The sequence below is a fragment of the Hyperoodon ampullatus genome (genome assembly GCF_949752795.1).
Source record: "Hyperoodon ampullatus genome assembly, chromosome: 16".
Lineage (NCBI taxonomy): Eukaryota > Metazoa > Chordata > Mammalia > Artiodactyla > Ziphiidae > Hyperoodon > Hyperoodon ampullatus.
In genome coordinates this window covers 62,855,059-62,869,271 of record NC_136929.1, presented here as the reverse complement: position 1 = coordinate 62,869,271, position 14,213 = coordinate 62,855,059, and the positions used below count along the sequence as shown (strand labels likewise).

At 36.7% G+C, this 14,213-nt stretch overlaps 1 protein-coding gene across 1 annotated transcript in view; it reads right to left on the bottom strand.

The window, feature by feature from the left end:
• The window catches only part of LOC307064925 (phosphatidylinositol 3,4,5-trisphosphate 3-phosphatase TPTE2-like), a gene marked incomplete at its 5' end in the record, with an annotated part of 75,689 nt that overhangs the window by 45,655 nt on the left and 15,821 nt on the right, over positions 1 to 14,213 (bottom strand). Inside the window, 4 exons of the mRNA XM_079721632.1 lie at positions 323 to 484; positions 1,656 to 1,706; positions 10,940 to 11,005; positions 13,390 to 13,458. Coding sequence (XP_079577758.1) covers positions 323 to 484; positions 1,656 to 1,706; positions 10,940 to 11,005; positions 13,390 to 13,458 — 348 coding nt within the window. The remainder of the gene's footprint in view (positions 1 to 322; positions 485 to 1,655; positions 1,707 to 10,939; positions 11,006 to 13,389; positions 13,459 to 14,213) is intronic.

Below are 14,213 nucleotides of genomic sequence, written 5' to 3'. Positions count from 1 at the left end.
CACATTCCTCTTAATAATGTGCATGTAGACATATTAGCTGCCTGGCCCCATTTTGCAAACCCTTTAAGCTGTACCTGTTGAAGGAACCATCGAGAATACATGGTTTGCAGACTAGAGTGCCAGTTGCAAGAGTAATATTAAAGCTCAGTCTGATAGAAATTGGGATTTGGACTGTTGTTTCTCTTGTGGAGGATGCCTTCAAGGAGAATTATTTTGATAAAAAGGGGCATATTTAGTTGGGTTGACCTGGTCATTACTTGAGATGCTTTTCATAGCAGTACAAAATAGCTCTATGTGCTTTTAAAAAATTAATCATACTTACCCTTCTATAAACACTCGAAGAAAAACGTCCATGAAAAAAAATAAAGCCATAGCTAAAGAAACTGCACGATACTCCAAAGGAATATATATCGTGCTATCAGAGACAAGTATGTCTGTAATGATGAGGGACACATCCACAAAGGTCAGCAAAATTCCAAGTATTCTACAACAAACAAATAAATAAACCAAATAAGGATCAAGTGGTTTTCACATCTATAGGTAGACTAACTTCAGCCCCATGATCTGATATCAAAATGTCATTATTTTGGGTTAAACCGTTCAGTGGTAGGGAGAACTGCTCTTAGAATCTCAACATAAATCACTCTGCTTTCACCCAATAGAAGCAGTTGTTAGGGAAAGAAACTTCCCACTAAACCACTTCATGATATCATGCCCTTTTATATTAAGACACATCAGACCAACACTCCAAGACAGAATAGGCAAACTACATTAAAATGACATGTTTCCACTTGTAAACTCTTCTTAAAATTTAAGAATTTTGAAGGGTCTTCTACCAATTTCCCACAATAAAGTAACCTCATTCACCTTGCTATTTTTAAAGAATTGAGTAATAAAAACCAAGTGAAAGCATGACTAACATAAGCCCTTAAAAGACTTCTTTGACCAGTAAGGCTTCTTATCAGTGAGATTATCAACAAATATAAGATTACATATCAATGGATGGTTCTGGCACAGTTCTGGGCACGTAAGAAGGAATTCAATTCAATGAATACATACATAATTGAACTCTAAAGTAACTCCTAAGCCTTTTTCCTATATATGCTCAACATATTCTCTAGAAGTTGATTGTACTATTTGTGTCATCTATGAAGATAAATTAATCTTAAAGCACTTTTTCACAATTGCAATGCAAATTCAAATATTATCAATTTAAAAGGAAGCAAGTACATTGTGTGAATCTGTAACATAGTATGAAATCTTACTATCATGTAGAGAAGAAAGATCTAAGTAAAATGTTTCCAGAATTAAGGAGTAATTCTAGGTGAATAAGGTATTTACTAAAACACTTTCCTTATAACTATAGAATTTTGAAATGCATGTTTCATTATTTTTACTTTGACAGGTAGAAAAAAACATGGTAATATGTTGCTATTAGACTCCGTACATGCCATTTCTTTGCAATTCTTAATGTTCAGCTTCAATTAAAATTCCAAGATAAATTAGATTGCATTAAATCGGGCACAAAGTTTATTTAGCGACATACTGACAGTGGAAATGCTTTTTTTTCCCCTCCCAGATCCTCTGCCATTAAAAAATATTGATATTAAATGTAATACATACTTAATTACCTTCTTTTCTAGAGTCTCACATACCTGAAAGGGAAGGATGATACAATCAAGTACACAATTCTCTTAATCCTGCTGCTGCAATAAGAAGTAAAAATAAAATTTCAGAGCTTTCAGGTGTATCAGATTTTTCCTAACATATAGTATGAATTTAACCAACAAAGGCCTTTATAAATATAATTTTTTTTTTTTTTTTTTTTTTTTTTTTTTTTTTTTTTTTTTTTTGTGGTACGCGGGCCTCTCACTGTTGTGGCCTCTCCCGTTGCGGAGCACAGGCTCCGGACGCGCAGGCTCAGCAGCCATGGCTCACGGGCCCAGCCGCTCCGCGGCATATGGGATCCTCCCAGACCGGGGCACGAACCCGTATCCCCTGCATCGGCAGGCGGACTCTCAACCACTGCGCCACCAGGGAGGCCCCTATAAATATAATTTTTAAAGTCTCCAGAAGTTGCCTAACAAAATGCTTTTTGCTAATAACTGTAAAAATGTCACCTGATTCTTTTTTTTTCTTTCCTATGTAGAATATATGTGAAAAAAAACACTAAACTTTCCCTTGACTGTAAAGCTCTAATCCCAACTTAATGATAAGATTAAGCTTGGGGTCATCAACTAAAGCAACAGAGCATGGAGACAGAAGGGAATGGTAGAAGAGATGTGTGTTCCAGCTCTCCCAAGAGTGAGCTGTGGGATCCTGGGCAAGTCATCAAACTATGGCCAGACCTGTTCTACAGCAATAGAATAGGGCACTTCAGGGAAGCTCGTCTTGCAATATTCATTTCTTGAAACAAGTCACCCCATGAATAAGACAGTTACACATTAATGAGACTCACAGCTGGGGGGGGAACTGCACTTTGGGGGTGAGGAATGTCAGTAAGATACATTTCAAAGGGGAAACACACTGGAGGCTGGGCTCCTTCCCTTAGTAGGAGGAGGAGACGGTTTTAGAGCGCCAGCAGTTGTGCCTCATTTTACACTAGGGCTGGAGACAAGGTAGTCATTGAGGAGCAATTTCTTGCCCTGCTGAAGCCTCCAACACGTGACCCAAATTCCACCCCAAGTGGGATTTAATCCCAAAGCAATGCTCACAGACTGTGCCCAAGACTGGAGAAGAGGGAGGATATATGCCCAATAGAACTGGGGCACTGCCCAATGCAACGGGCCACAGATGGATACTGTTGGGCTAAGCTGAGCTATAAGATCTCCCCACCCCCTCTAATTTCTCCCTGCTCCATCTGCACCCACTACCTCTGCCCAGGCCTAGTGAGAAAAGGTCGATGTGGATGGGGAACTGATTGGCCAAAAGAGGTGAACCTCCCCTGAGGTTGCCATTCTCTTAATACAAGCCCTTTCTGATCCCAGACAGACTATCAGATCTCTGGGTAGCAAAGAAATGTTACAACAAATCACAACTTACTTGACAAAGTGAATTTACAGAACCATGCCCGACAGAATCATTGGGGCACAAAAGGATGGCTTGGGGTGGCTTTAGGCTCTACTATCACTTTCAGTGCCTCCCAAAACTACCCCACCCCAAGTAAATGTAGAATTGAGATTTTTTTTAAAAAAAAAAAGAGTGTGCTATATAAATGCAGCTTCAAACAATGTGTGTGGAGTTTGCTGGGAAAGGACTGTAACTCAGTAATTATACATTTAGAAAAAGTGTTATTCATATTTGGGAGCAGCAGACATACACTCTCCAACACCCAGTGCAACCATGTAATGGTCCCAAAAATGATTACTCAGAGAAGTGCTTGAGCCAACTGAGCAAGGAATAAAAATATGAAGAAGGCAAGAATAAGGAAGATGTCTTATAGAGAAAAGGTGTCAAGAAATAAAATCATACAAATTCAGAACTAAGTCCAAATAATCATTGTTAATGTAGCACGTGGAAATGTAAACAAATGATTCTAAAAGCCAAGATAAATAACAAAATTCTCGATAATAGTATGGATTTAAATTTGCAGGGTTGTTCCACATTAATTTAGGTTTCTCAGAAGACAGAAGTAAAAGCATGTTGCATTTCTATCTTCCCAGGTACAAGTCCAGTTTTAAAATGGATATGGATGGAGAAACAAAGGTACAATTATGTTTTCTAAAAATAGGTTTATAACTTTCATATTATTAAAACTTGAATAAAAACAAATCAACTAATAGCATAGTGTTAAAAAAAATTAAAGAAAAAATATCAAGGAAGTGTTTAATACAGAAAACAAAGTAAAATGATAGCAAATAAAACCAAACATACCTGAAATGATAATAAATACCAACACATTACTCTCATATCAAATACTGACAAATACTTTTAGATAAGTTTAAAAACTAAATGCACTATATGCTGTATACAAGGACAAAAACTAAATTAAAATGATAGTTTGAAAATAAAGAGATGGACAAAGATATCAGATGCAAATATTAAATCTCAAAACACGAAAAGTTGTAATATTAATATCAAAGTTGAATTCAAAGCAAAAATATTAACGATGACCAAGACTTATTTTATCCTGATAGAAGGTAGACTCTATAAGATACTATTAAGACCGTATTGAACAGGGGTGGGATCTGCATTGGGGGCAGGACCTATCTTTCCCATTGGACACTTATTTCTCTGCACAGATGGTGCAGGGAGGCATGTGGTCATACTCAAACCATTAAAGGCACTGGGATGATTCTTTGGTTTTCCTACTCTCACTCCAGGGCTCTGGGTCCCCCCCCACCAACAAACTATCCACAACAGACAAGGCTATATTCCTACATTAAACTCAGGTTGAAGAGAGCAGAGTCAGGCTTTAGATCTGAGTCCAACCTAAGTTAGCTCATTAGGTTCTTTACTGGGACTTAGAGAGGAGCCTCCAAAGTACCTAGGAGTGTCCTTTGCCCGGCTTGGTCCTCAGGGATATACTTCCCTTTGGAGTGGGGTGTTGGTAGCAAGGATAAGATCTGAGTGTCCCTGGTCAAGCGCTCTCCATTTACATATATATATATATATATATGTATATGTATATATATATATATTTAAAAACTATATATATATATAGTTTCTATTGTGCAGATAAAACATATTTAAAGCATTTCTATGAAATTTTAAAAGAAATTTATCCTACAAGAAGATAAAAAACTTTAATGGTACTCTAAAATATAAAAATTATTCAGACTACATTTTCTGACCACGATTTAATAAAACCAGTGAAGTGGGAGAGTACTATACAAGATATTTAATTGCATGTTATCACTACAGAAATTTTAAAGGTGCCACATATGACAACTTAGATTAAATGGACATATTGTTTGCAAGACACAAGCTACTAAAATGTGCTCAAGAAAAAATAGATAACCTGAATAGCTTAAAAGGTAATATATCTTGTAGAGAAATTGAACTTTTAGTTGAAAACTTTCCAACAACAACAAAAAAGTCCAAGCCCAACTGACTTCACTGGAGAATTCTACTTAATTCTTTAAGGAAGATACAAATCGAAACAAACTCTTCCATAAAGCAGAAGAATAGGGACTGCTTCCAAACTCATTTTAGGACATTAGCATTACCCTGATACCAAAACCAGTCAAGACATTACCTGACAAGAAAATTACCAATATCCCTCATAAATATAGATACAAAAATCCTTAACAAACCATTAATAAATTGAATCCAGCAGTATATATATTTTTTAAATTCATGACCACTTGGTGTTTGTTCCAGGAATTCAAGGATGGGTCAACATTCTAAAAATAATGTAATTTGCCATGTCAATAAACTAAGGAAAATAAAACATATGATCATCTCCATAGAGGTAAAAAAATTTTAAAACAAAATTTAACATCCATTTATGATAAAAACTTTCAGTGAACTAGGAAAAAAGGAAACTTCCTTAACCTGACAAGGGGCATTTATGCCCCCCAAAACAAACAAACAAACAAAAAACCTATGGCTGATATCAATCTTAATGGTGAGACTGAATGTTTTCTTCCAATGATTAGGAATCTAGGATGTCAGTTCACACTTCTTCCACTCAAAATTATATTGGAGTCAATGTAATAAAGCAAGAAATGGAAATAAAAGGCCTATAGATTGAAAAGGAAGAAATAAAACTCACTATTTGTAGAGGAGATGCTTGCCTACCTAGAAAATCCCACGGAATCCACAAAAAAGCTAACAGAATAAGTGAGTTTAATAGTTATTGTATAAAAGGGCAATATACAAAATTCAACTATATTTCGATATACTAGCAATGAATGATTGAAAAGTAGAAATGTAAGCAACTGAACCATTTATATTAGCACCAAAACCCATGAAATACTTTTTTATAAAGTAACAAGATATGTGCAGGATCTGTAGGCTGAAAATTACAAAACTTGATGAAAGAAAATGAAAACCTAAAGATAAGAAGAGATGTGAAATGGTACTGCCATTTTGGAAACTATTTCTCATACAATTAAACAGACACTTTACCATAAGTATCAGCAACCCTATTCCTTGGCACTAACCAAAGATAAATGAAAGTTGTGTCCACACAAAAAACTTGTACGTAAACGTTCATAGCCACATTACTCATAACAGGCCAAAACTGGAAATAATCCAAATTCCCATCAATGGGTGAATGGATAAGAAAATATGGTACATTCACAGTGATGTCAGAAACATGACAGAGTGAAAAACTACCTTGGTCTCTCCCCTTCAATCTACAACCAATAAAACCCACAACTCAACAAAGGTGCCACTGTCCAACACAACAGTTTGCCAGAGGACTCCACACACCTGTACATCTAAAGGCAGGTGAATTGGAACACTTAGAAGAGATGGAACGAGGGAACAGTGGAATCAGTGCCTGCAATCCTGGCCCTCTGACCACAGCAGCTGTGCCCACAGCTTCAGAGAACACAGTAGCAGCAGGGGAAGCAGCACACATGACTACAGGCTCCAGACCACACCAGCACCCATGGCTACATGTAACTGACCAACACTGGGGCCTGGCATCCTGTCCCTCCAGCTGCCGAGGTGACCACAACCTCACTGCCACTCCCCCACCTGCAGTGGCACAGCCCATGAACTCAATGAGATATAAGAAAACTCAGAAAGGTAGTTTAATGAGCTCAGGAATAAAAATGAATGATCAGAAAGAATATTTTACCAAAGAGACTGAAACTCTAAAAAGAAACAATTGGGAGACTGGGATTGACATATACACACTACTATATATCAAATAGATAACTAATAAGAACCTACTGTGTAGTACAGGGAACTCTACTCAATAGAGTGGATATATATGTATAGGTATAACTGATGCCCTTTGCTGTACAGCAGAAACTTAACACAACATTGTAAATCAACTATACGTCAATAAAAAATAATTTAAATAAATAAATAAATAAAAAGGAAGCAAAAAGAAACTCTGGAGCTCAAGAACTCAATAAATGAGATAAAGAACACACATTAGAAGCACTGGAAACAGAGCAGACAATATGGAAGAGAGAATTAGCAAGCTGGAATACAGCAATCTAAAAATGATACAAGTAGAAGAGGAAAGAGAAATAAGGTTTTTAAAAGGAAGAAATCCTGAGAGAGTTATCTCTTTTAGGAAGGACAACATTAGGATAGTGCATATCCCAGAAGGAGAAGAGAGGGAAAAGGGAGCAGAGAGTTTATTTAAAGAAACAATAGCTGGGAACATCCCAAACTTGGGGAAGGAACTGGAGTTACAAGTCCATTAAGCTAAGAGAACACCTAATTACCTCAATGCAAAAACACCTTCTCCAAGACAAATAATATTAAAACTGTTAAAAGTGAATGACAAAGAATTTTAAAATCAGCCAGGGCAAAAAGGATGGTAACCTACCAGGGAACCCCCACTACTAGGCTATCAGCAGATTTCTCAGCAGAAACCCTACAGGCCAAGAGGGAGTGGAATGACATTCTCAAAATACTGAAACATAAAAACTGTCACCCAAGAATACTCTATATAACACAGTTATCATTCAGATATGAAGGAGAAATAAATGCTTTCCCAGACAAAGAGAAGCTGGAGTTCATCAACACTAGACCTGCCTTACAAGAAATGTTGAAAGGAACTCTTCTATCACAAACAAAATGACAGAAATACACAAAACTTTCAGCAAGGTGATAAATAGAACCAGAAAATTGCCACTCTTTACCAAGATAGATTTTTAAATACTTTATTAGAGTATAAAGGTTAAAGGGAGACAAAAAAAGAAAGCAGAAAAATAACTATAGCTATCTACAGTTTGGTAACAAACTCACTAAACAAAAACAGGTAATTTGAGACTACAAAAACAAAAGGGGAAGAGGAAAAGGATGGACCTTATGTTTTTAAAAAATGCTTTAGTTCACTATAAATTATATCACCATGTGTGAAAAGCATGCTGAAATCAGAAGGCTAGAAAAATGATTAAATAAAATAGATTCTGGAAAGACCCAGCGTATAAAGATTCATAACATGATAGAGATGGATTTAAAAATCTTTGAACAAGATATAAATGTTTTCAATAATGGGTTCATTCATTCAACCAAACTCACTGAGTGCCTACTATGTGCCATGGCACTGTTTGAGGCACTGGAGATACAGCAGTTAAAAAAATGGACAAAATTTTCTTCCATCATGATGTTTCAATTCTGTCTCGTGCAGACCATAAATATAATAAATAAGTAAATAAGGTAGTAAGTTAGAAGGTGATAAATGCAATAAGGATCATTAAATTAGGGTAAGGACAATGGAGGGGGATGCAACTTTGATGCTGGGAAAACTAAGTAGTCACCTGGGAGAAAAGTAGACGCCTACATTTTATACCTTAATACAAAATAAATCCTGGGCAGATGTTCTCTTTCAATGTAGAAAATAAATTCAAAACATAGATGAATTTCGGTGAATATAGTAAAATCTTCGGTAGAGAAAGACTTTCTGACACTAAAGGCATCAATCATAAAGAAAAGGACAGATGTACTCAACTGTATGAGGATTATAAGCTTCTATATAGTGAAAAGCTAGGCAACCTGGGAAAAAATACTTGCCCTATCTATGATATAAAAAGGATATATTTAACTTTTCTATCCAATGGCAGTGATAAATACCCCAATTTTAAACGGGCAAAGGTAGTTTGAAAACAATGAAATACAAGTTCTATGAAAAAAGTAGAAACAAAAACAATGTCAAATGTGCATTAGAACAAACAGATTAACTAACATTGAAAAGATGAGCGATGGCTAGCGTGAACGGGGAAGAAATGCACACTGCATCTTGGTGTGGAAAGTAGCAAAATCAATAGCCTCACAAACGTTCCTTTTGACACACAATTTCCACCTCCGAGAATTTGTATTATAAAGAAATCAAATATACAGAGGTTTGGTCTCAAAGTTATTCATCATTTTTTGTAATCAGTCACAGCTGAAATGTCCAGAAATATCTGACAATTTAAATGAATGACAATTTAAACATCTATACCATGAAATATTATACAGCTGTCAAAAGGAATGTTGCAAATTTAAAAATCAATAAAGTCAAATATAGGCAGAACTTCAGGCAACAATAAAAAATCTGAAATTAAAAAATATATAATGTTGCAAATGCAAATGTAAATGCATGGAAATATAGTCATGATATGTCACGAAGTAATAAGGTTATTTTTAAAACAATGTATGATACCATATCCATAAACAAAAAATGTATAAGCCTAAAGAACCTTGAGGGGCATCTATTAAACATTAGGAATGCCTCTTCATGGGAGGTTTTATTGCTTGTATTTTCTGATTTTCCTAATAGTGAAATTTTGTTGCTTTAGTTTTGATTTTTAGTATAAAAATTATTTGCGGTGCTTTGGAGTTTTAAATTCACACTGAATAATATGTGTGTACATATCACTCCACATTTAGTTTTAGTTTTTTATTATACTACACCTAGCACCCAGTAGATAGATATTGTAGATAGCATTATTACCAGTTTACAGATAAAAGACCTAAAATTTAAAGTAGTTTAGTATTTTGCCAAGTGTCCAGTGCGTATTAGATGCCAAAGCCAAGCACTGATTCCAGGTCTTACTCCAAATCTAATACCATCCCCTGGTCTGAAACACCAGTGTCTCTCACACAGGGAGTATTGCAAATGCCACCCAAATCTATACCATAAGCATTCGTAATTTAAAAAACAAAACTAAACTAACACTTTTTGTTTGTAAGAAGAAGGAAATGCTTGCCTTGCTCAGTCTATTCAAATTTTGCCCCTGCCCTGGGCAGCCTCATTGCAGAAAATATATAGTTAATAGGCAGACATATCATTTAATTAAGTAGCAGCGTGAACTCTTCATTGATGGCCCATGATAAAAAAACAGAAAATGGAAATTCATGGGTAATTTGAAGAACTATTTGTATTCATTAGTCGCCCCTTTAGTTTTCACGTTGTTTTTGTCTAGACACCAACAGATTACAACAGTAACCAATTCAATGCCTCTTTAGCAATACTCACTCCCCAACATTAATTCAAGTAGGTGAATGCTTAAGTAACTGGCCAAGAGAGTAGCAGAAGAAAAATTGCAGGAATAATTCTGCAGTCCAGACACATGGGCTTTTTTTGGAAGTACAATTAATTTACAATATTATATTAGTTTTGGGTGTACAACATAGTCATTCAATAAGTTTATAGATTATATTCAATTTAACGTTATTACAAAATAACGGCTATATTTCCCTGTGCTGTACAATAGATCCTTGATGCTTATTTTATACATAGTAGTTTGGGGGAGGGAGAGTCAGACGTGTGTGATTTTAAGAAGGTATCGTGTCCTTGTCATTGAGTACAGGTAAAAATGCCTTCAGATCACTGCAACAGGAAGTACTCTCATGAGATTACTCAGGAGCAAGTCAAAATTCATAAAATCCCAATGGACATGAAGCGGTCTTTAATCAGCAAAACATGTTTGCTTTGGCTCTCAGTCCCATTTGCTCATAGACAAAATCAACAAAACTAGGAATCAGAACATATCCAAGAAAAATGAGAAAGGAACACAAGTGAAGAGCAAGTAGCATTCGGCAATCCTCTGTTTAGAAAGAAACTTTGTCATAAAATTAGTCTCTACTACGGATATTTTCACATTTTCAAACTAGAAGAACATTTACTTGTGAATACGTGGAAATATTTTTTCAAGTATGGTACTTATATGCAAATTCAAATGGAATCATTGTATACCCTCCCTCCCCAACATTTTGCTATCTTTCCATAGCTCTTTTTTTTTCACCTCAGCATGAGCCCCATCTTCTAAAAGATAAGAAAGCCATCAACAGCTCCCTCCCTCCGAACTTCAAACTGACTTACTAATGTGAATTGAGAGAGTCACTGTCTTCTTCACCATCATCGATCTTGGACAGCAGTCCCATCATACTTTAACCGCCAACAAATGCAAAAATATATCATTAGAGATTTGCTACACGGAACAGTGATGTGAGAAACTTATTTGAAGAAAAAGAATTCTTTAAATCTAAAGGAACCATGACTTAGCTCACTGGATGACCCAATCTTACAGAAAGAAATTTAGAATCATTGTCTAGAAAACTCTGTATTCCTATGGATACTTCCAAGACTGAATTTTGCAAATCTTTCCCTCTCTGTTTCTCCCTATGTCTCTTGTCTCCGTGTCTGCTTCTCTCTTTCTGTCTCACTCTTTCTATAAAGATAGAGATTCATAATACATAGATAGCACTGATGCAAGTAAATTATATCAGCAGCCTTGGAAGGCACCATAATTAAAAGGCAAGCTATATCAAAGTAGTCAAAGACCTTTGATGTCAATTTATTTGGGTCATTGTGAAGGATTAAAAATGTACATAGCACGAAACGACTTCACTTTTTTTTGGCTGAAACTGGATACACTTGCTCTAGAACTTATGAACTGGTTGAACTCTAAAAAAATTATGTCAATTAGTTATTTGGAACCTGGGTCCCTGCACCACCTACGTTTCACATATTATGGATATCTTGTTTCCTCCTTGAATAGGATTCAAATAACTGCCTGAGACAAGGACTCCATAACTAACTGGATTTCACAAATCTCAATATCCTCCCCTTTTCCCCTCTCTCTCTGTTTATATCTCACCTTTCACCTCTGCCTCTCAAGTCACATGACTCAGGGCTAACGGATTAAAGTGGACATAGTAAGACTCCATGCGTCTTATAGATTTGTTTTTAAATGCAATTTAGCTATAATTACTCTGCAGTTTATAATTTAGTTGCCCTAAAAATAACATTCTAATCAGTTATTTAAAACCTGGTATTTAATTTTTCTGTAGAAATGAACTTTATCCGTTGGTAATAAAAATCTTAGTCCTGTGGGAAAACTTAATAAATCAAATTTATGTACATTTCTTTACTCCCGAACCTAATCCCCAAGTGTAACACCATTTTGTGATTAAATTTACTTCCAATTCAGCTTCAGTTTGTAGGTACTCATCTCACTTGTCCTATAACTTCCTGCCTTCTCAAGTCGCTACACCACACCTAGTAACCCTTCATGAATCATAGATGTCTTTCCTGCCCTTCAGACAGGGTCAAGACAAGGCAGGGGCTCCCTCCAATGTGATGGCGGGGTTGGGTTTGGGGCACCAGCCTCACATGGTGGCAGAGCTCTGGAAGGTGAGGGACACATGCAGGGTCTATCAGATCCACTTTTTTCTGCTGAGGGCTCCCCTCTGCTCTCCATCCACTGAGACCTTCTCCTAACTCCTATTATGATTCTGTCCTCTTTTGGCCCACGCATGGGCAATCTGATACTTTCCTAAGGGAAAGTATCAGATAGGGGCTGCTCCTAACTCGGGGTAACAAACAGACTAGGGGTAAGAACACTCCCTTTTATGACCTGTTCTTTTTTCCCCCCAAATAGATCCAAAAAAGAAAGAAAGTAACATACTGAGGCTGGCAAAACAAACAAACAGAACCCTTAGATAAAGCGGCCAAGAAACTGTATTGCCACAGATGTTCCCCAGAATAAATTTCACAAATCTCAATACCCCCCCTTACACTATCTCTATATATTTATCTCTCACCTTTTATTGAAGGGTTCAACACAAATTACCTTTTCCACCTGGCTCTGGTCATGGCTAAAGGATTATAAATGCACATGGTAAGACTTCACCTCTCCCTAGACTTATTTTTCAATGCACATTAGCTACAATTGCTTTACAATTTATAACCTAGTTGTCCTAAAAATAACATTCTAATCAGTTATTTAAAACCTGGTATTTCATTTTCCCCTGTGAGGCTTTATACATTTGTAATGAAAATCTTCATCCTGGGTGGGGCGGGGGGAAGTCATGAATCAAGTTTATACACATTTCTTGACTCCTGAACCCCTTCAGGAGTACAACTTTCTCCTTGCAAAATAAGTTTCTCTCCTTTCTTGGCCCATTTTAGTACAGCCTCATACACAAGCATTTGGATAGTTTCCCTAGGGGTTTCGGTTGCATCTAAGAGTGATAAACAGATGAGTAAGAAGCATCCCTCTTATGACCTGTTTCTGTTTTATCCAACTAGATACAAAAGAAAGAAAGAAAGAAACATACTTACATAGGCTACAGTAAAAAGATTTAGAAACAATGTCAAAGACACTCTGTTATGTCACGAATCCTCCTAAAAATGAACCTCCCAAAGAGAATCAACCTCTCTCCCCTTTCCTCTCTCTCTTTCTCTCACTCTCGCATGCTCTCCCTCTCTGCATTTCTGTACATATGTATTTTTTTGTTGACATCTCTCTATCTTTATTTCTGTCTCACGTATCCGGGGTGGGTCCATCAGTGGTGGGTCCATCAGGTCTTCCTGTTGTCAATTCACTCAAAGCAGGGCTAAAGGATTAAAAAGGCACAGAGTCAGACACCCTATAATTTTCTCAGTTAAACTTTCTGGTTCAAATTAGTTTCAATTAATGCTTTCACTTATAAAACTAGATGACCCTTTAAAAACTGACATGTAAATCGATTGCTTGAAACCTGGTAGGTCATTTTCCCCAGAAATGAGGCTTTATGTATTTGTAATGAATATCTTACACTTGTCAAAAAGGTAATGACTCAAGATTGAAGTACAGTTCTTTACTACTGAGTCTCATCCAATGTGTAACAACGTTTTGGGGTGGAATTTATTTCAAATTCAACTTCAGCTTGTAGGTACCCAACTTTCTTGACCAATCTAACTCCCTGACCACGTCTGTGCTCCACAGGAAGCATGCTCGTCTTTCCTGCCCCTCACACAGGGTCAAGTAACTACAGGCCTGAGTCAGGGGCTCCATCTGATGTGAACATGGGTCTGGATTTGGGTTATCAGCCTCACATGGTAGCTGATACAATTTATTATTATTCTCCTTGCTCCAGACGGCTTTCATCTTCCCCACACCCACTCCAGGACAGTCTCATACACAGGCAATCGGACAGTTTCCCGAGAGTCTGGCTGCCAGTAACTGACACTCAAGACTGCGAGTAAGAAGGCTCCCTCTATGTCTTGTGCCTCTTTTTCTACCTCAATTCAAAAGACAAAGACTATTCCACATAGAACCTTACCATGAGAGGACGTTAGAAACAGTATCGAGGGAACTCTATATTTCCAT